Source organism: Cucurbita pepo, chromosome 3 (assembly GCF_057944985.1).
Source record: "Cucurbita pepo subsp. pepo isolate OVF chromosome 3, ASM5794498v1, whole genome shotgun sequence".
In the NCBI taxonomy this organism is placed as follows: Eukaryota; Viridiplantae; Streptophyta; class Magnoliopsida; order Cucurbitales; family Cucurbitaceae; genus Cucurbita; species Cucurbita pepo.
Window position 1 is genome coordinate 15278035 of NC_141800.1, and position 23940 is coordinate 15301974.

The 23940-nt window shown below is 32.3% G+C and overlaps 2 protein-coding genes across 2 annotated transcripts; one reads left to right on the plus strand and one right to left on the minus strand.

The window, feature by feature from the left end:
- The first annotated feature begins 3558 nt into the window (after positions 1-3558).
- Positions 3559-4137, plus strand: LOC111790279 (uncharacterized). The gene has a single exon (XM_023671142.2). It carries the CDS (start codon positions 3559-3561, stop codon positions 4135-4137), a length of 579 nt encoding a protein of 192 aa, XP_023526910.2.
- Positions 4138-13748: 9611 nt separating this feature from the next.
- Positions 13749-15768, minus strand: LOC111790280 (phospholipase A1-Ialpha2, chloroplastic-like). Its single transcript, XM_023671144.2, has 2 exons — positions 15015-15768; positions 13749-14498 (listed from the first exon to the last, which is right to left on the minus strand). Exons 1-2 carry the CDS (start codon positions 15735-15737, stop codon positions 13854-13856), a joined length of 1368 nt encoding a protein of 455 aa, XP_023526912.2. The 5' UTR covers positions 15738-15768; the 3' UTR covers positions 13749-13853.
- Between the last annotated feature and the right edge of the window lie 8172 nt (positions 15769-23940).

Below are 23940 nucleotides of genomic sequence, written 5' to 3' on the forward strand. Positions count from 1 at the left end.
ATAATGTGTTGGAGCGAAAAATATCAACTTTTATGCAACTTACCAAAGTTTATCGATTTTTACATTATGGTTGTCAGCGTTCACTCGTTAACATTTTGAATCACTTATAAATTTGAGTTTTGCTTATCTCAACACAAAAATCCAATTTTCTCGAGACGTTCGAGTAAAACAATAATAAATGAATGAACTTCATAGTTAAACGTACTTTACTTGGAGTAATTATCTGTCGGTGACCTTCTAGAAGCTCTTCTAGGTATATGTGAATGAGAACAAAACATGTTGGAAGGAATTGTGTTTGGTCTGTGAAGACAATTTTCTTCCTTAAAAAGTGGTGAATAGATAACGTGACTATATCACAGGGAAAATATCTGAGCTATATGAATTGGGAATCTTAGCAACACATACGTTACAAGCAAGAACTTACCCGACACATTCTAAATGTCTTAGTCCTCTAAATTTTCTTATTAAATTCATTCCATGTATCTGTCATTTACTCGGGTGTCACAACTGACATTTTTTAAAATATTTAACGGTTTAATTGATTAAACAAAATTCTTTAAGGCTTAATTGTAACAAATAATTTGAATAAATGGATAAATAAATACATATTTAAAAAAAAAAATTGATAAAAGGAATAAACTAAGAGGGGTATTTTGGGAAATGGGATAAAATTATGAAACTGTACGGACAATGTCCTTTGGATTTATATATGGATATGGATTAATTATATAAAATCTAACAAACAAGTTGGCTGCTTTGGTCGAACGCACGCCATTTAAGACAACTATTAAAAAAAAAAAAAAAAAAAACAATTATTATTTTATTACATTATTATAATTCTCTTTTTTATTTTTTTATTTTTAAAATTATGTTTTTTAAATTTCTTTTTGCACACGTTAGCTACTGTGACATAGACACGTTAAATTTTCATTACATCCCTTATAACATGACACGTTACCTATTACTCGTTTATTAAGATTGAAGACTAACCCGAAGCCTTTCAGCATGCTTTGTTTCAATTCTTTTAAGTTTTTCTTAGTCATACTATCTTTAGGATTGCTCTCGTTTGCACGTGGTCTCGGTTCATTCATGTACCCATTATTTACTTCATGGTTAAGCGTACATTACGTAGAGCAATTTTGTGATGCATGTGAGTGAGGACAAAACATGCTGGAATGACTTGTTGTTGGTATGTGAAGATAGTTTTCACTCTTAATAGTAAGGAGTAGGTAACGTAACCATATGGCACGGAAATGTTGGGGCTTGAGTCATTACATAAAGGATCTTTTACTTTATGAATAGTTACAACGACCTACTTTTCTTTTAAAATAGAGTCGTTATAAGACATAATCATATTATTCTATCAGAAAAAACGAAAACTGTGTATAAAAAAACAAATTAGTTAATTTGGAGACTTTAATGATAATATTTGTAATTTTTTTTTAATTGTTAAAGATTATATTGTAATATTAAATTTTAAATTTTTAGAAATTATGTTAGTACAACCTTATATATATATTTGCTACTGAAATAAATTGATTATTAAGATTTTTTTTTCCAATTTTTTAATAAAGATTATATTAAAAATAAAAACTTTTAAAGGAATAATTAACGGTAAATTTTTACCTGGAGAATCCTATTCTTGCCCCGGTTCCGACAAAAATAAATGGAGAATTTTGCGAACACGGAAAATGAAATAATTGGCAGAAATGGAAGAGGAGAGGACTTCTCCGTCCTACTCTATAGACATCTCTAGTGACAATCTAGTCTCGAACAATGGTCGGGTTACTTGATACAAAATTCTAAAAACTTAGGACAAAATGACAGTCCAAATTGGAGCCATTAGCCCATTATTATTTGGGCTTGGACTCTTCAATTCATCTCAACGTTGTTACAATACGTACATGAATGAACCGATACCATATCTCAATAAAAGTGTTAATAGGATGTTTAAAATAAATTTGAAAAAATTGAAAGGAGTTGACGTTTTTGGTCGGGTTGAGTTGCAACCCAACCGTATACTGCCCTACTTTTAAGATTATTATGAAAATTAAGAATATTTAATGCTCGTAATCAATGTTAGTAATACGTTATGACTTGTGAATATTTAATATTTGAATTTGATGAGATTTTAATTATTAATGTTATATGTACGGTGGATAAATAGATTTTTTTAAAATAATTAATATTCGATGGTAATTATATTATTTCTACATAGACAAAAATATTTTTTAGTACGAAATTTGGAAAATAAAATAAATGTTAAAATATAATCAAAATGAAATAAAGAGGAAATTGTTTAGATTAATATGGAATGACAGGTGTACATGGTCCGGATTGGGTTGGGTTAAGCGATTTTTTTGATCCAACCCAAAAGTTCGGGTTGATTGGATTAGTAACCCAACCCAACTCAGCCCACTATTTTCGGGTTGGATTCGGGTTGGGTTGTCCATTTTTTTTAATTTTATTTATCCACAGTTTATAATTACTCGAATATAATCTTAGATAAAATATATTAAAAGTTCACGCATAAACACAAATCAATCTATAATTATTATTAAAATATATATATATAAAAGAAACTAAACATAAAAATAACAAAATAATATAAATAAACATGTATTTTCTTTCGCGTGAGTCTATTTAGACGGGCTAAAGTACTACTCTACTAAACCCATTAAAAAAAATTCTTAATATTTTTTATATATTTTTATTTGGCTCGGGTCAATTGGAAGGTTTTGTCCAAGAAACCTGAAATCGAACCGATTTAGTTCGGGTTCAGAATAATGAATCAAACCCTATCTAAAATGCTAATCTAACCCAATCAAATCTTTATAGTTCGGGTGGGGTTGGTCCGAGTTATTTAGTTGAATGTACACCCCTACAAGTGAGTGCCGACTCTAAATTTATTGGATTATTTCTATAAAAAAAGAGATATCATTTTATTTGGGAAACATTTATTAATTTCACATGGTTACGTGGCAAATGACGTGTGAGTGCCAGCTGTGAATTTGTGGGATCCAACTAAATCAAAGTCAAAGCCACGTGGTGATAGCTTCATTTCAACATGCCACTTGGCGCTTCAGAATTATATAAGATTTTTTTTAATATTTTCTATAATAAAGTATTTATAAAATATTAAAATTTAAATTTAGTGGTTGAATTTTAATATTTATAATTAATTATAAGAATAAAATGAAATTAAAATTAAAAATAGAAAAAGAAATTGAGTGTTAGAATATCATCATATCTTAAATATTTTAGTAATAAAAATTTAGATATTTAAATATTGTAGAATAAATATTTTAAAAATAATTTAAATACGATAAGAATGAATATATTTAAATATTTTAAAAATAATTTAAATATAGTAACAATTGAGATTTAAATATATAAATATTTTAAAATAAAAGATTACAATATTTTAAAATAAAATTTGAAATTCTAACCATTTAACTATAAAAGGAGGACGATATGCATTGTAATGGTATAAGCTTTAGTCATCTACTTCAAACTTAGACGAGTGCTAAACCTGAGCCCTCTCGAGTCTGCCAAACAATGTCTCAACAAGTAAACAAAGCCATAGATAGCCTGAGATTTCTCGAAGACGTTGGCGAAACCGATCTAAATTTTCTTGAACATATTTTGCCGCATTGCACCGTCGAGCAACTGATGCGTATAGAGAACTGTTCGAAAGGAAGAGACCTCACTCCAGTAACAAACAAATTGTGGAAAACATTCTACGAAAGAAAGTTTGGTAAAGATGCTGTCAACAGTGTTATTGAGATGATGAAGCATAAGGAATCGTTCAAATGGAAGCAAATGTATGAGCTGAAGACGAAGGAATTAGAAGAGAAGGCAGTAGAAATTGAGAAACGATATATACAAAATTGCCACAACGAAAAAGCTCGAAAACAGAGTCGTCAAGTAAAGATATGTGAGATATCGCCGTCGAGTAAGGTTTTGAAGAAGCCAAAAGTACAGACAAAAGTTTGTCAAGTTTCGTCCGTAACCAATAATAAACGAAGCTACGTTGGAGGAACAAGCAAGATACTGAAAAAAGCCAGAAAAGAAACGTTACAGAGTATAGAGACGAAGAACGCAATAGCTTTTCGTAGAAATGCAGTTCAAAAGTAGTAATTTTCTTGAATAAAGATCCAAGTTTTGTTCCAACGTTTATTTAAAATTTTGCTTTTATCGAAAAAATGCAAATATCTATTTTTTATTTAAATGTTTAAATATTTGAAAAATTATATTTTAAAGATTTAGAATGAATAAATAATTATATAATTAAATTATATATATATATATCGAACGAAAAAAAGATACTTTTTAAAATTAATAATATATTCAGGTTGATTTGGTTCGATTATAATATCTATATATATTAGTTGTTATAATCAAAATTTTCAGATTTTAATCTAAAATTAATATTTAATTTTATATCTAAATAAATTTATAATTTTTTAAAATAATATCAATAAATAACGGATGAAATATAAGATAAGATTTAACTTAAATAAAAATAAAAATAATTTAACTAAAATAAAATAAAATTTAAAATATAAGAATATTTAAATTGAATAAGTAAAATAGAATAATAAAAATAAAAATAGTTTTTTAATGCAAAATTTTAAAGAATAAAGGATAAGATTTGAAATAAATTCCATCCAATAATAATGATAATAATAATAATAATAAAAGTAATAATCATAAAAAGGCATGGGAAGTAGAGTGTTGAATACCTAACCCTAGTAGGCCTTCCACTACTTTGTTATATATTTTTAAATTTAATTTAGTTTCTCAAATCCGACATCATGACCCCAACACAAGTGTTTGTCGTTTCCAACGTTATATTAAAATAATCTAATGTTTCGAGGACTCATTTGTAACAGTCCAAACCCACCGTTAACAAATATTATGAATTTTAGTTCATTACGTATCACCTTCAGTCTTACAGTTTTAAAACGTGTCTTCGTTCCCCTCTTCACATCATCCAACATAGAATTACTCTAAGCTAAACACGCTTAACTTTGACGTTCCTGTAAATGAGCTACTAAAAAAGAAGGTGCACCTTGTTAGTATAGATAGTAACCATCGATTCCTACTCGGAATTACTCGGGATTATCCGCGTGGCTTGGTTTGGTGAGCCATGCAAAATTAAAGCCATTAAAATAGAAGAATGTTGTCTGTTGGTGAAAGAAATTAGGGAATATTTTATAAACACTAAGTGGGTATAAATGGAGACATTTAAAAAGGCATATTGAAAAGGTAAATATAAAGGAAGAAAAAGGAACGACATGTCGCATTCATATCATAATCCCACTTAGCTTACCCTCTTAATTAAATCATTCAAACCCTAACACAAGTCATTCTACTATATGTTTCCCACGTGACCTAAACCATTTCTTTATCATTACTTGAATGTGTCAAAACTTGTTGTACTTCTAAATAGTAATTCTTGACGGGCTCTTTTTGATGGATCGACCCGAACGTAACCTAACTAGTTTAGACATATACCCTCAACGAGAGGCAAGATATTGTCTACTTTGCCCGTTACGTATCGTTGTCAGCCTTACGGTTTTAAAACACGTCTACTAGGAAGAGACTTCCACACCCTTATAAGCAATGTTTCGTTTCCGTCTCCAATCGATGTGAGATCTCACAATTCACCCCATTGGGAGCCCAACGTCCTCACTGGCACACCGCCTGATGTTTGGCTCTGATACCATTTGTAATAACCCAATCCAACCTAGCAAATATTGTCCGTTTTAGCCCATTACGTATTGCTGTCAATCTCACGGTTTTAAAACTTGTCTAGTAGGGAGAGGTTTCCACACCCTTATAAGGAATGTTTCGTTCCCCTCTCCAATCGATGTGAGATCTCACAATTCATCCCCATTGGGAGCCCAACGTCCTCGCTGGCACACTTCTCAGTGTTTGGTTCTGATACCATTTGTAATAACCTAAGCTCACTGTTAGCAGACATTATCCACTTTAGCCCATTACGTATCGCTATCAGCCTCACGGTTTAAAACACGTCTGCTAGGGAGAGGTTTCCATATCTTTATAAGGAATAGTCCGTTCCCCTCTCCAACCGATGTGAGATCTCACACTCAGACAATAAAAACGTTTCGAGAAAGACATGCTTAATTTTAAAGTTTGTATAACCTATTCATCGAGAAAAAAGATGCACCTCATTCACATTTGGTTTCGGTTCATTCATATATCTCTTCTTTCACCATATTAAAATCAATAAATCATACGTAAAAAACTTCTAGAATGACGAGCCGAAGTCCATTATTCATAGAAATTAAACCCAAACACAAGTCATTAAAGACTTGATTAGAGAGTTCATAACATGATTATGTCTTACTACTAAATTAATGTGTGCCCAACGTGATGTAAAACATTTTCTATAAAGTTAATAATTTAAATGTGTCACACTTAAAATAACATTATTGAAGGTGGAAGGTACGGTTGTTGGATCAAAAGATAAAGCGTTTTTTTATTTTTTCAAAGTCACCCGATACATGAAACAACCCACGTCGTAGAACGTTTGTTCGATTCACATTTTAAATTACATCGTATTGGTTCTTTAACCTTCGTTTTCGTTTCTAAACTTTTGAATATGCTTAATTTTTTTTATTAATTTACATTTTGGTGCCTAAAATAATAAAAACTCTAATTTTAACAGAATTAAAAGTCAATTTCAAATTTGACATTTAGCTCAATAAACGAATAGTTTTTAGGTAAAATTCTTCCGTTCAGACAAAAACATTTGAAATTCTCGAGAGCAAAATTGAATAACGATAAGCTAAAAGAGTAACACCTAATTTGTTTTCTTTAAAATAATATAATAATTAAAAAAAAAAATGATATTTAATTTAAAATATTTATATTAGTTAGGCTTATGTCCTAATTAATATCTCCTTTAGCAAACTAATGATGAGTCAACCATGTTTATTAATTTATTAATTAATCCACTAGAAAAGTATTTAAAATAATTAATGAAAATAATAATAATAATAATAATAAAAAAACATTTACTCATTATTTTCACTTACATGATTATTATGTATGATTGTTTTGTAGTTTAACAGCACTTTGCTGTTAGGGTGCTTCTTTTATATTATTTTGTGTTTTTGGCCCAAAATTTAGTGATAGTAATAAGTAGAATATGTACTTTGAATTTTTCAAACATTAGTGGAAATTATCCTTAAATTATTGTTCCTAGGGTTACACTTGTTCCACTTTGATATGTCCTTGTGTGTTGAGACATGTTTTAAACGTCAATTGTCGGTAGTATATACTTGCACTTTAGAGTTGACTCCCGTCTTCTCGTTTAAAGGGGTCGTAGATATAACAACCATCATGCATCTAGTAAATTCAGATGCTTCAAGGGTTCAGCAAATGTGGGACTTACGGATATTAAGATGAGGTTGAATCGATTGATATGTTGATTCGAACGATGGTGGAGACATAGACAATAGAAGAAGGCCATTTTGAGGGTATCTGTTCTTACTAGGAACTGGTTAGCTGGAAGATCTTTCCATTGTCGATATAGCACTGTTAACATGAGTTTCCATATCGATTGGAGGGAGGAACGAAACATTCTTTGTAAGTGTGTGGAAGCCTCTCCCTAATAGACGTGTTTTAAAACCTTGAAACTGATGGCGATATATAATGAATCAAAACAAACAATATTTGCTTGTGGTGGATTTAGGCTGTTACCGTTAATCACTGGACAAAATTTATTGCCTTAACTGAAGCATTGAAAGAGGCATTGTGGCTCAAAGGTCTTCTAAAAGGCTATGAATTTGATCAAAAAGTGGTTTAAAATCACTCCTAAGTTACTTGCTGGGTGTATGTAATGGTTATACATGGGAAGGGGAGAGTGGCCGAGAGGTCAAAAGCGACTTTTTCTCTTTTCGAATTCTTTCACAAAGAAGCCGCTCAACCAATAAGCAAGAGTTTCAGTTCGAATAAGTCCCCAGGACTCGACCCTTTTCCTTTCATAGTAATTCTCATACCCCGTCTTGAGGAAGTAGTTTAGAGGTCTTATAGTAGCACGAACCGATTTTTATTTCTAGGTCACGCGAAGGAAGCCCGTCCAAGATCCTACTCTTACTCTACAAAGACAACAGACGCTCTCAACACCTATACACAATTGTTTTCTGAAACCGTGAAAGATGTAGAGAACGAAATAACGAATTTTGTGAGAATAGAAAACAAGATAGGAGACAAAGACGACATCTCTATACCGACTCTATCGTGCTCCATACGTACACATCTCATTTAAAATATAATGAAAATGTCAATCAAGTAAAAAGGTGAAGTAATTATTATCAATATTGATTCTTCATTTTGTGGGCCCTTTGGATGATATATATATATATACACATATATATAGAGAGAGAGAGAGAAGCAAAGGCATGCAATTATTCAAGTGTTTCATTAAATTATATGACTTCACAAAATCTAGTCAGACATAACTTGCTACTGCTCCGCCGCAAGAACACAGACCAGACCAAACCAAACCAAACCATTACAACATGTTTCTTTCATTATGTATGGTCGGTTTTGGCATGTTCAAAATGTTCCAAATTATATCACATGTTTTCGTTATTAATTTCGATTTGTATTTACACAATTATTACTGTCCTCGATCTCATTACATCTCAATCACCCGTTTTGATCAAACTTCTTTATCGTTCAAAATGTAGTTGCCCCCCTCTTACCCGTTCCGATCAAACTTCTTTGTCGTTGAAAATATAGTTGCCCTCTCTTATAACTGTCACTATATATGATCTGATCATAATAAAAACGACAACGATATGTTTGTTTCGGTCAGGCGCCAATTATTGGCTTCGATTTGACTTTAAAATAATACTTTGACGTTTTTAATAATGTAAAGTTATATAAAGCGTGACTCATGGAATATTCTAGAATTAGCGTAATTAATATTGCATTATATGAATTTTGTTATAGATAGGATAATTGTGGCAGAATTTATGGTCATATTCATAAATGTGTTGCATAGGTAAATATTTATAGCTATTAAAAATTTTGAATTTATTAACTATAGGAGACTACACTGATACACCATTTTCATGGTCGGTTGGTTAAATTTTTTTATCAGTTTTTATTATTTCTGTGAGATTTTATATCGATCAGAGAGGGGAACGAAATACGTCTTATAAGAGGTGGAAACCTCTTTAGTACACGTGTTTTAAAACCGTATAAATGGAAAATAAAAATTAAATATCATTAATATTATTTTAAATTTCTTTTATGGAAGTGATGAAATTTAAAAATTAAAAAAAAAAAAAAAATTGAAAAATGAATTCACTATGGCCACACACTTGTCGCTATTTTGCATAGCCACAAAAGAGCAAATGCTTTTGTGTTCTTCAAACCTTTTCAACGTTCCAATTTCATAAAATCCATTTTTCTTTTCTTTTCTTTTAATGTTTTTTTTCGTTTATGTTAAATTACAAAAATACCCTTAAAGTTTACGGGTTTGATTTTAAAAATACTTCAAAAGTTGCAATATTACTCTTATCGTTTATTAAACGTTTCAAAACTATTGTTAGAGTAGAAATACATTACAGTATGAAACAACCCAACCCTATCGTTAACAAACAATTTCCGTTTTGACTCGTTATATATCATCGTGAGCCTCACAATTTTAAAACGTGTAACAGCCCAATCCCACTGAGATCAAAGAATTTTCGTTTTGACCCATTACGTATCGCCGTTAGTCTCACAGTTTTCAAATACATCTTCTAGGGAGAAGTTTCTACACTGTTATAAGGAATACTTCGTTCCCTCTCTAATCAATGTGGGATCTCACAATCCACCTCTAGTGTCTGGCTCTAATACTATTTGTAACAGCTTAAGCCCACCGTCATTAGCCTGTTACGTATCGCCGTCGGCTTTACAACAACACATATGTTAGTAGTTAAACATCAAAAGACAAAATAAAAAACCTTGGAATAGTAATTATAAGATGAAAAGGGAACAAAGTATTATTATTAAAACAAGAAGAGTTAAAAGAACATAAACAAAAATCCACCAAACATTTGGAGAAACAACTCCCACACACGTTTTGGAATATCTATTATCCGTATGGTTCGGTTTTTTTTGTTCAAGTTTTGAAGTCAAAAGAATGTCTAAATTAGACACAAAAATGGGTGTCAAAATAGAGCATGTCCTCGTTTATCGCAATGGAAAATGGCATGTTTGTGGGGGCAAGAAACATGCCCACACGACATCACACTATGAATCATACCCACCTTTTTTTTTCTTCTTGTTTTCTTGACGTTGTAAGTTGGGAAAAGGATTGAACGATGCTTATTCAAACTATCTTTTGTATGTGCCTTTTGACAATGGGATCCTTTGACTTTCACGATCACAAGAGCTTTCGTGTTAAACTCGTAACGAAAACAAACTTACTTGTCTGTGTAAAAGATAGGATGAACGTGACTGTACTTGTAACGATCTGGCCTTTTTACATTTATGTTTTTAGAAGTTCGATTTTGTCTCGTATAGTGTTCATGTAACAACTCAAACCCACCGCCAACAGATATTGTCCTTTTTTGGGTTTATCCTTAAGGTTTTTAAAACGTGTCTATTAAGGAGAAGTTTTCACACCCTTATAAAAAATGCTTCGTACCCATCTCCAACCGATGTGGGATTTCACAATTCATCCCTCTTCTCGGCCCAACGTCCTCGTTGGTACTCGTTCCCCTCTCTAATCAATGTGGGATCTCACAGTTGCTATCTATGCTCACCATTAATAACACTATAAAATCGGATTAGCCATAACCCTAAATGTGCTCGACAATCAATATATCTCGTCATAAATAACATGCAATATTACAACTCAATACCCACATCATAGAACACTTATTCATAATCATATTCACGTAAATCTAAGTACACATGTCATCAAATCGAATCTCCACGGTCACATGCAGACCCACATACGACAATACTAAAAGAAAAACACATGGATGAGACGTTATTAAACCGAGCATAGAGGGGTTGTTATTAGGTCATATATACTTAAAAAAAAGGTTTGACATTTGGAAAGATTTGATGAAAGGGGTACGTAGAAAGCAAAGTAGAGACGTAATTGCTTAGGTAAGAAGAGAGAAGAAAAGGAGTTCTTGGAATTTTCTTGGCTTCACATCTGAGAATATTCAAACAACAGCGTACCCACAAGACCAAAACACACACCTTCAGATTGGGAATATTTTGTTTTTTGTTTTGTTTTTTTTATTTTATTTTAATGTTGTTTGGAATTTAAGGAATAAATTATTAATTAAATAATTTAATGAATTAAGCAACAACATGTGAATTACGAGTCCATGATTTTCTTACAATAATGTTCCAAAAATCATCCACATTACGGTCCTCATGTCTCTCCACAAATTTAATGTTAATCATGTTTTATTATTATTATTATTATAATTTAAAAAAAAACGTAATTATGTCGGGATCGACACCTTATGGCCTTTACGACATGATCATGTTACCTACTATCCCCACAGACCAACGCTAATCCTTTCAGTATGTTTTGTCGTCACTCACATGCATCGTAGGAAAATTCATAAGAAACCACCCAACATAAAATTGTTGTAAGTAAAACACGCTTGACTATGAAGTTTTTATAGCTAGTAACTTTCATTTTCTTTAACTCTATCTTTGTCATCCTATTCTCAACATTACTCTTATTCGGATGTGGTCTCGATTCATTCATATACCCATCTTTATTCGGGTGTCACATGTCCCCGAACCACATCTTACTGGGAGAGGTTTCACTCTAATACCATTTATGTGACTATGTTACAGGAGATGTAAGGGATGCCGGAGCCATCAAGTGCTTAACCCAGATTTCGAATCCTGGACGTGAGACGTTACATGATTAAAAAAAAAAAAAAGTCAAGTATTTTATTTTATTTTAAAAAATTGACTTGTTTCCGACCACTTTATTCTTCCTACTTTGTGATGTACATGTAAAGATGTTCTTAAAAGTCTAGTCAAAATTAATTAAAAAAAAAAAAAAGAATGTAGCTTTCTCAAATTTTTATTTCCATAAAATAAATTTAAAATTATTATTAATTTTTGGTTTGACATTTTGATATTTATACATATACATACATACATACATATATATATATATATAGATTCTTTTTTGAATCATTTTTCTTCTAAAGCTTATAATGAAGAATTTATTAAATTTATTAATTTTTTATAAGGACAAATTTTCAATATGAACAAAAGTGAAATGTTCCAAAATTACAGCTAGTCAATTATAAATTAATTTTTACATTTTTCAAGTAAAATATGATTTATTTTGACATATATTTGAAATTATTAATTTCATTTCTATCCTAATCAATAACCTAATACCAACCTAAAATTATAAAGAAAATAAAAAATGTGAGAGTCTTAAATTTTGACTAGAATTTTGAAACCATTGTTTTTAAATATAAATTAATTATTAAATTATTATTAAAACAAATAAAATATTTAAGAAATTAAAAATAGGAGAAAAAGTGACATTATATAATAAATAAATAAATAAATAAATAAAATTATGTTACTTGCCGCGAAAGAAATTAAAAAAAAAAACGATCGAAAAATCTTCATAACCCTTAAAAAAAAATCAAACCGGAGAATTCTCTACTTAATTTGAATGATTCCAGAATGTTCGGATGAAGAATGGGAGCTGCACGTTAGCACTTGGCTTTCTTTTCCAACATAAGAGATCTTGTCTCTTTACTGATTTAGCTACATCCAAATTAGTTAGAGTGGTGGAACGTCCCGAGTCAAAGAGAGAGATTTTGCAACTCTCTCCAAGAGATACGATTCGGTATCATAATTGGCTAAAGGTTTGTTTGGATTGATTTTCTAAACGTTTTAAAAACAAACCCTAATTCAAGCAATTTGAGATAGTTAGCTCACCGAACAACAAATCATATGTATAAAGATCGAAACGAAACGAACCCGAAGAACAACCCGAACTTTGTTTTTTCCTCTTGAAAATGAAGTAATAAAGCTCAAGGCTGCGACTTCAATGGCACGTCCAAACCCTAAATGGTTCTTGAACTAATTATGACCATATCAAAAGATTGTCATGATTAAAACCTTCACATTGCCCCATTTACTCATATACATGCATGTCACCTAATAAACACTTTGGCTAAGTCTTTAGGTTGGCTAATCAAATCCCTCCTTTACGGTCAATAAATAAGACTAAGTGGTAATTGACGTGTACTCATTTCTGAGGTCAGACGTTCAAATTTTCATACCTTATTTATTATACTAACTTTTTTTTTTGTTCTTATAACATAAACGGGTTAAATGGATAACATCAATTTATACATGACAAGTTGTTAAAGTAAATTCACGACAATAAATAACATGAACGTGGAAGTTATGTTGACTTTCACTTCATACCACGTTCAACAACAACTACCACCACTCGTCTTGTTTTGAAAAATGTTGAGTAGTAACCCCTTTTAACGGGGTGAGCCGTACATACAGATATAAGATCGACGACCTGCAATAAAAACACGTGAGATCAGAATCATTTTAGTCAAAAAGATATCGTTTTTCTATAGTCAACGTGTGGATTACGTATGAATTAGAACAATAAATTCATTTGTTTCCTTTGTTTGGTATTGTTTTTGCTATACATCATATGAAACAAATGATCCAAAAAAAAAATGTACAAGTTTTGGTTATGATATATCTATGAATCTCACCTCTACCTAAGAGGGAAAAAATAGTCAAAGGCTGAGGAGTTCATCGTGTTTTTGTTGGGTTGACTTTCTTAAACCCTAATTTTGTGATTGACTCAAATAATTCATTGGATTCCGCCATGGAAACATGTTGAAGCTCAAAAACTCCATAGCTTTGTTGATGAAATCACCACCATTAATAGCTTTTCTTCTTCCATTATGATGATGATGATGATCATCATCATCATGTTCTTGATGTTCTTCTTTTGGGTATCTTAGCAAGCTTATGTAAGTCTCCAAATCATGAACACATGAAGGGTTTTGCATGTTGAAGAAATCAAGAACCAATTCAACACCAACATGTTCATAGCCTCCAAAAACGCCTGGCATTTTTGTGATGGGATCGTTCACATTCACAACTCTCAATACTTTGACTCCTAATTCTTCACATCTTTGTTTGAATCTTGAGTTACCAACTCTTGGACCTCCAAAGGAGAACACTGAAACGGGTACCACTTCCTTGTTTGTTCTTTTGTTTAACCCTAGCTCGGCTATGTCATATGCTAAGAGAAGAGCTAATGCACTCCCCATGCTATGCCCTGCCATGGTTATGCTTACTTCTTCACTTTTGTACTTGTTTAGTAGCCTCGAGATCTCCGAGAGGAGCTGCTCTCGGCAGCTCTCTAGGCCGAACTTCGTGCTCGTTTCTTCGCATGTGTAGAGTGTTAAAAACCCTGATTCGACCTGAAAAAAGGTAAGAGTTTACCGTAAGATATTAGGTTTTGAGCGGTTGATTATGAACTTTTCGTTTCATGTTAAGAGCAAATTTTTTGTTTTTGGGTCTTGGGTTGATCTTTAAATTGTGGTAAAAGAGGGTACGTGTAACCGTTCAAACCCACGATTAACAGATATTGTCCTTTTTTGGGTTTTCCCTCAAGGTTTTTAAAACGTGTTTGCTAGGGAGAAATTTTCACACCCTTATAAGGAATGCTTCGTTTCCCTCTCGTGAGCCCAGAGTCTTCGTTGGCACACTGCCCGGTAACTGGCTCTGATACCATTTGTAACAGCCCAAACCCACCGCTAGCAGATATTGTCCTTTTTAGGTTTTTCCTTCCGAGCTTCCCTTCCAGGTTTTTAAAATGTGTTTGCTAGAGAGAAGTTTTCACACCTTTAAAAGGAATGTTTCGTTCCCCTCTCTAACTAATGTGGGATAAGAGTAAGAAATTAAAACTTTTGGATGGAATGATTAGATTAACAAACCTTGACATCAGGCCGATGATTATGGGGATCGAGGCGGGCAGGCGTAAGCGAGCTCATGAGATTAGCAATCCACTCAGAATTCGTGACGGTACCACGAAAAGTGATGACGACATCTCGTCGCCCTAGTCTCTTGCTAGTTTCATCGGAGGAGACAGCGACATACCCGATCCACCGGCCACAAGACGGAGGCGAGTTTTGAATAGGAGGAATGTTGATATCCGGTGGGGTAGCATATATATATTTAGTCACCTCATACCCTGAACTCTCCAACCCCACTTCCTTCAACAAACTCTTCTTCCCAAATTTGCAAGTCAAGTACCGTTTGGAGTTGGGATCAAGATCAAAAGCTTTATAACAAGCCGTCACAAACTCACCATACCGAATAACTTCACATCGAAGAAGCGGATGAAGTGTCGGTTCGACGAGATGTTCCCAATCATTGCAGCCATGAATTTGTCGCCACAAGCGCGCCAAACCAGCCACCTTATGAACCATGGCAACAGCGGCCGAGGTAGAAGAAGAAGAAGAAGAAAACATATCAATCAACGGTACTAAAACCGAAGAGGAAGAAGAAGAAGAAACCGAACGTCGAGACGTGGACGAAACATGATCGGATTTTCTAGGAAGCGAAACTTGTCCAAAAGAATGAGACACGGGTCGAGTCGTGTCGGAAAATGTGACATGGTTGATATTAAGATTGAGCTTCAAAGTTGTTGTAGCCATTAGAGAGAGAAGAAGAAGAGGAGGAGAGAGAAGGATATGAGTTTCTCAAAGGAAGAAGGAGACTCCAAAAGGGAGAGAGAGATATTTATAGAAAAAAATAAAATTGAAAAGAAAAGTGAAAAGGCATATGTTTGGCAAGCGTTTTGACTAAGAAATTAAAATATAAAAAATAAAAAATAATTATTTATTTTTCTGAGAAATTAATAATATTTTATTTGGTCGGTTCCTTACAAAACCATGAGGTTTGGGATCTCTGTTGCGGCTAAAGAACTGACCCAAAATGAATAAACATTTTATTATTTAAAAAAAAAAAACAAATATTTAATTAGGCTTGGTCCATTATGGTTGACTCAAAATAATTAACATAATAATTTCTTTAATTCTATCAAAACAAATATTTTTAATTTAATTCAAAGTATATGTTAAAGGGGTAGTTTCGTAATTTTACCACACGAACATTCTAAACTAACACGAGACTGATTTCAGCTCGGGTTATAATTATTAAATTTTATTTATTTAATAAAAGTATAGAAAGGGAGAGTGATATGATTGGTGGGGGAGAAAATGATGAGTGGATTTTAATAAAAATTGAATTTATTGGTAAAGAGAAAAACAAAAATAAAAATAAAATAAAAATAAAAATAAAAATAAAAATAAAAAGGGCACGTGGAGATATAGGGTAAAAGAGAGCGCGTGGGTGTGGGTGCGAAGAGAAATAAAATGTGGGGGGTGGGTGTAGTGAGTGGTAGGGTGTGAGTTAAAGAGAGGCGAGGAATTGAAATTGTTTAAAATCCAACTCGCCGCGGAGCACGTGACTTTTCAACGCGGCTTCGTGGTTTCCATTTCACAGTCCATTTTATTAATAATACTAAGACTGCACATAACAACTTCAATTCATTCTTATTTTGGACGGTTCTTCTTCTATTATTTTCATTTCATTTTCTCTTATTTTTATAACCCATCAACAATAACATCTTTTACTTTTAGCTTCAAAGTCAACCCTATTTGGATCGGGTTTAGTGTGTGCTTTTCTTTCTTTTCACTCGAAAAAACGATTACATCGGTCAAAACATATTGATATGGTAGGACTGAGAGTTCGTAGATCATGATTGAGCTACAAAAATATTCGGGTCATTCACTGTTTGCTCAAATATAGAATTTTGGTACTGGGTCTTTTGGTAAATTAAGTGCGAGCTCGTGGGTGTGTACAACGTAGGAGTTGATGAGGGTAGAAACTGATCGAAGCAATATAATACAGGAAGGCACTAATACGCATAATGACTTGTAGTGAATCTCAATGAACTTCAGAACCAGAGTTAGAAATCAATGAAAAACATGTTTTTTTTTTTCTCCACTGCTCATAGTTAACTCCAAAGTCTTCTCTTTTGCCTCTCAATAAATAAGACACTCGAGATGTTGTGTATGACATATTGTGGTAAGGTGCGATACGCAACGATATGGTTGAGCCATCAGCTTTCGAGTTCTTGTCTTGAATCAACCATTAAAGATATTGTTTACTTTAAGGAAACTTGTTTTTGTTTTTGAGACTTGGTTCAAAGAAAGTAAAAACTATAATAAACAAAAAAATTTAAAAAAAAAAAACCATAATAAAGAAATGAAACCCAAAGTCCAAACCCACCACTAATAAATAGTCCGTTTTAGCTTATTACGTAACGCTATCAGCCTCATGATTTAAAAACGTGTTTACTAAGAAGAGGTTACCACACTTTTACAAAGAACGTTTCGTTCTCTTCTTCAACTGATATGGGATCTCACAAGATGAAACCGACCTAGTTTTCAGAAATCGAAAAAACCTTTAACGTTTAATTAATCTCATAATTTTAAAAAAATGTGCTAATAAATAAAAGTTTAAATGGATTCCTTAATTTTCACATGTAATTCACTTGATGAGTGAGTAGCATTTGCCAAACGCGGTGGAGCTTGAGATTTAGTGATATCTTCTAAAGTTTCTTTCTTTTTAGTCAAATTTCACAACTTCGATGTATCCATATCCCTCCCATTCTTTCTTTCCCTTTTATTTTATGTTATTTTTTAACACTAAGATTGTGCTTTAAAAGTGCTTTTCTTATTTATAATCATAAATTTTGCACTTTTAGTACAAACTTTAAACGGATTCCTCCCGTGATCAAATCAAAAGTGTCGAAAATGCAAACATTATGAAATACTGACCACATTGAGGGACAGGCCCCATGAAGCGAAGGATGAAAACGAGTGTAATCAATGTGTTTAAATTTCTAGTCTTTAGTATAAATTGACAGATCCGCTTAAAAGAAGAATACAATGAATTGAATATCTCTCATATTTGACCGGAGGCCTCTACTTTTAGAAGACGACCACTATGTTAGGTAAAAAATAAATTGAATATTGAAATAAAATACGAAAGAGAGAAACGAGTTAACGAGTAAGAACGTAGAACGGCTAAGGAGATGGGAGCTTGGCTTCAAAGATTTGGAGGTTTGCCATAGTATGCTAGCTAAACAGTGCTGGCAGCTGACTTGTAAAGGTGGGGAATGGTCTGTCATAGTACTATGTTGTCTTCTAAATATGTAGGGTCGTTTGGGATGTGGATAAAGTGAGATGAGGTTTTTTATCGAACAAAGTAAAAATGATTCGGATGAAGTATATTGGCGACACTCACTCCCAATATCGAGTGAGTCAAGCCAATTTGGTTTCGCGTCGTCTACGGCTAAGCAACTTATGCTCAAGCCTCTGACCCCGGTTTAAGAAAAAAGTTTTAGAAAATGGGGTAGAGAGATTTTTGAAAAGAGTTTGAAAGAAACAAAGTCGTTGTATGGCTATAAGCAAAGAAAGAAACATCGTAGCTTAAATATTATATAATTCAGGCGGGAAAAATTGACAACTAGTCGTATCTCCCTACAGTACATTTTGAGGCAATTTAGGTTTGGCAGACATAGACATGATTTCGTCGAATGGTCATACAAAATCTAGGTGGAAGGAGTTGACGATTGGTCGCATCCCCTTATAATATATTTTGGGGCGATTTAGGTTTGGCAGACCTAGACATGATTTCGTTGAATAGTTATACCAACAGAAAATACAATAATAAGACAAATACAAATCAAATAAAGGGTTTGGCGTAGTATGGGCATGCAGCCACGGACAACACACCCTGGACGAGCATGACTGGGACACTAGCCACCCAAAACACTTCCCCAATGGACGATGAGAGGTGACTTGTTATTTAGAAGGGCAGTATTAGTAAATAACTTATGGGTTAAATAGGGAAAGTCGTGTGACAAATTCTTGATAAATTATATCGATTCAAAGACAACGAACTTCTTTGTTAAGCACGTTGATGTTTATTAGTAGTTGATGAGTCGAGGTATGAAATACTAATAGAAGCTCATAATGCACCATGAAGAAAGATATAGCAAAGTTCATGAGTAAATGTTCGGTTTGTCGATAGGTTAAGGAACCGAGACAAAGGACGTGGGAGTTGTTGCAACCTCTGAGCATTCCACGATATTATACACACTCTAATTTGTTACCATAGACACGTCCACCACGATATTATACACACTCTTTTCTTTTTCGTTGGTTTTCAACAGCACGAGCCTATGTTATCCATAATCAGACCTAAAAAATACGTATACAAACCCGCGAAGTGAGTTCATACGCTCTTTCGTGGACGGTACGTTCCTCCATCAATCCGAAGTCTTGTGTGAATATATGGCAAAGTTTTGCTTTTACATAGAGAAAAAGGGTTTATGGATGAAGCCTTTTGGCATTATTATTATAAGAGTTTATTACCTAATATGATGATGCATGTGGGTCATCTCCATCTTTTAGAACAATTTACACTATTCATTTTCACACACAATCTCACCCATTTAATTCCTCTTGGTTGCTGTTCTTTGACCTTCATTCATTTGCTTTTCGTACCCACCATCAAATACACACACAAACTTTCATATTTTATTTTCTTATTTAACGGATAATTTTATATCTGACTTCCCGTGACTTGTCCATGTCGTATGAGAATGTCGGGCCTATCAGATGTTGATACGTGATGACCCTTATAATAGTTCAAGCTCACCGTTAGTAGATATTGTTTACTTTGTCCCGTTATATATTTTGGTCAACCTCACAGTTTTAAAACGCATCTGCTCGAGAAAGATTTCTACACTCTTATAAAGAATGTTTCGTTCTTGTCTCCAACCAATGTGAGATCTCACAACCTTGACATTTTCCTCCAACATGACCAAACTTACAACTTTGGAAAAACTAAGGATTTTGTTGGGAACATTGCAAACAACCCTCCATTTTGGTTGTGTGTTCATTTGACCATTTTGATTAGGTGAGAGATGAACATTTGCTTATCATAATTCAAAAGTTTGAACTTTTCTAAAATAAAAAAGAAATTTGTAATTTAAAACCAATGTGGGTTTTTTTTTTTTTATATATTTATTTTTTTTGTGTGTGCCAGCAATTTGAAATTTTAAAAAATTATTCTTTCAAGCTCCCGAGCTAACTTCAAGGTCGGAAATTTTATTTAAAATATCTAAGAATAAGCTCCCGAGTTATGTTTATTCTCATCCAACTAAACTCCTCCTTGATGGATACCTAAACCGTTTCTTTTATCCTTCGTTTTTTAAAATCTACTTTAAACTCATCAGTTCTCATATCGATTTTCTAATAACGGTTCCATTCAGCACCTTACCAATCTCTTCGAGTTAGGGTTTGATGGGCGACTACAAAGACAGACAAGAGAGAACAGATCGAGATTGAGAACGAGAGGAAAAGTAGGGAATCAAAGTGAGAGCAAGAACAAAAAAAGCAAACTTTTAGGTCAAATTGAAGAAAGATTATTGGCTTAGAATTTGATGCTATAGTTTTGTTCACATAATATAACCAAAAGTCTCCATTTTTGAACCCTTTGGCACCTTAATTGAACTCATTTTGGTCTACTTTTTCATTGAACCTAGACCCCTCCAAGTCTTTGCCTCTTATATTTTATATTCCCTAAACCCCAATAACTTAGCCTTTCAACTTGTCAATTGTTTAAATAGCCTTATTACCTCAACTTTGAAGAGGGTTCTCTTTGTTTTCGTGTGCTTTTTAGTGTTCTTAGTGCCAAAGTTAGGTTAAGAACCAAGGCAGCCCTTCTATTGTTAGGTTCTTCTTCTTCTTCTTATAGTCATAAGTGATGATAATTTCAAATAATTATATGTTTTTGAATGCTTAAGATGACGTCTTTATCTCGAGTCTAACTTTAATGATCTTCAACGAGCATATCATATATATTTGTGAGGATTTCGGTGGTCTCGAGAGATGCAACGTCTATCAACTTCTTGTATAGATCAAAACTATTATTGCACAAGAAACCCTTTAATATTTTGAATAGAAATTGAGATTAGATCAGTGTGGTGGTGATTTAAACCTGAAATTTAGATCATCATCCGTTCTTGGTCATTATCACACTGTTCTCCAATCTTATCTCAAATTTTAAACGTTTACTTAAAAGGGTCATTTTGAAATGTTTTTTTTTTTAATTAAGGATATTTTTTTTAATTTAGCTATATTGCGATATTAATTAAACGTGGAAAATTATTTGTGTGTATAATATATAATAGATAAATTGGTAATGTCTTTGACTAGTCAAACTTCACACAAATTTTAAAAGTTGAATTTAATGCAAGCTAAAAGAAAATAACACAAAACAATCGAATTTCAATTCTTCGAATTTGAATTCAATATTTAAATGTCGTGTTTCACATCTTTTAATGAGAAGTTGGTACAATGAAAGAATGTCATTTGGAACAACAAAATCTAGTAAATTTCTTGCGTCCTCGAACAATAATCGTTAGCTGTTTTTAGCAGTTATTGTCTATTTTAGTTCAAAATTGTGAGGTTGACAGCTATACATAACAAGCTAAAACGAACAATATCTACTGACGGTAGGCTTAAGCTGTTATAATTTAAATACAGTTCGGTGGATAAAATATTAAAATTATTATCTCAAAGATCGAACTAGTAAATAAGATGTCTGCTATGGTGTAAAAACGATGATTATGGTTGAATTTTTTTTAACACCTATGGTAATGTTTATTAAGTTGTGAAATATTAATCCTTAGAAAAATTAAGGAATTAAAGAGACAAGATTTTTTAAAAATTAAATCTTTTAGTTGACTTTTTTTAAAAGTTTGACTTTTAAAAATAGTTGTTCACGACACATTTAATCTGTTGTCAAATTCTCTTAAAAGACCAAAGAAAATTAAAACAACCATAGCCATACATTTTCGAAATAATTAAATAAAAAGTTAAATTATAAAATTGATGTTTATGAGATTATTACACTCTGAACTTTCAATTTTATGTTCGGTGGATTTGTAAATGTGATATCTGAGTAAAAGAGGTGTATATGAATGAACCGAGACCACATTTGAATGAGAGGGATCTCGAGGATAGAATAACTAAGAAACTTCATAGCTAAGTGTGCTTTGTTTTGAGCAATTCTATGTTGGGTTCCGGGAATTTTCCCAGAATGCATATGAGTGAAGACAAATCATGCTAGAAGGCTCCGTGTTAGTTTGTAAAGATAGTCTTCAATCTTAAAAGTAAAAAGTAAGTAACGTGACCATGTCATATAGGAATGTTGCAGTTATCAGGTGTTAAATCTAAATTTCAAATTCTGGACATGAGCTAGACGTTGAGTTCCCAATGATATGAATTGTGAGATCTCACATTGATTTGAGAGGAGAACGAAACATTCCTTATAAGGGTATGGAAACATTACCCTAGTAGACGCATTTTAAAACTGTGAGATTGATAGCAATACGTAACAAACCAAAACAGACAATATCTACTAGCAGTGAGCTTGAACCGTTAGAATTCTTACTCTTCACCATGTACAGCTCATGGGGGCGACTAAAAATGGTTTTTTTTATGTTCAACAACAGAAGTGCTGATGAAATTTTTTAAAATTCACGAGGCCAACAACGAGGTTAGAGACAGCAACGAGAAATCTATTTAGCTTTATCACCACCTCCTCATTAACTCTCGGTTTAAACAAGAATTCTTCCATCACTCGTACCAAAAAAAAAAAAGAGATCGAGTGGAAATATTAACGGAGTGACATGTGGGATTAGGGTTTTGGATTAGGGTTTGAAAGCCAACACGGTTTGAGATTGGAGTGAGTGTGCGTGTGTGTGTATCCAAAAAAGGCAAAAAGATGATCTTTTTATCCAACTAAATAAAATAAATTGGAAATAAAACAACCAAACCAGACAGCTTCCTGGAACATTCGAACATCCTCGACCGTCCATTATCCTCAGCCATCAGCCGTCCAATGTTGTTTCCTTTTTCCAGTTTTAGAGTACTTTCCACATAAAGCCTCACACAATTCCAGGCCAAAAAAATGTGACATTTCATCCTACATACCCTTGTCCATTTTGCTGCTTTTTTTAATATCACATGCATAATTTTATTTTTTTTTATTATTATTATTTTTATTACTCGTAACGTTCCAAATTTATGTCTGTTTGATCCATGACTCGTAAATTTTTAAAATGTCTTTTTAATAAATTTCAAATTTTATAAATAAAAAAAATTAATTGATACTCGAAACTATTTCATTAATATCTTTTAACTTTTTAAAACAACTCAAAATAATACATGGTGAGTATTTTATTTACAAATACCCATGAAATTATAACAGTTTGTGTCAATATATGAACGGAAATCATGACGAGAGTATATATATATAAAATGTTTATTTTTAATAAATTTAATGATTTTTTTATCGAATATTTTTGAATTTTTCTTAAAATTATTTTTTATTTTTGAAAATGTAAAATTTGGAAGTATTTTTATTAATTTAATAAAAGAAATATGGATGAATATAATATAATTTATTTGAATAAAATTAAGAAAATATTAAAATTATGATATAAAATAAAATAAAGATAAAGGTTGAGATAAAATCAAAATAAATAAAATAAATGTTGTCTACCAACCACGATTACGCAACCAGGTTCAATGTCCGGTTAAGTTTTTTATTTTAAAAAAGGTTTAAAATCCAAATATCTTTATTTTTAGATTTTTTATATTAAAAAAAGAAAAAAAAAACGTTTTTCATTTTTAAAAACATAAATATGGATGGGTTACCAAACGTAGTTGTTTATTTATAAACCAAAAATTAAAAATTAAAAATAAATTTCTT

Bases quoted from the DNA above. Each gene is read 5' to 3' on its own strand.
- LOC111790279 (XM_023671142.2), top strand. From the start codon at position 3,559: ATGTCTCAACAAGTAAACAAAGCCATAGATAGCCTGAGATTTCTCGAA.
- LOC111790280 (XM_023671144.2), bottom strand. From the start codon at position 15,737: ATGGCTACAACAACTTTGAAGCTCAATCTTAATATCAACCATGTCACA. The intron at 14,499-15,014 runs GTTTGTTAATCT...ACCTTTTTTCAG, and splicing joins ATCATCGGCCTGATGTCAAG to GTCGAATCAGGGTTTTTAAC.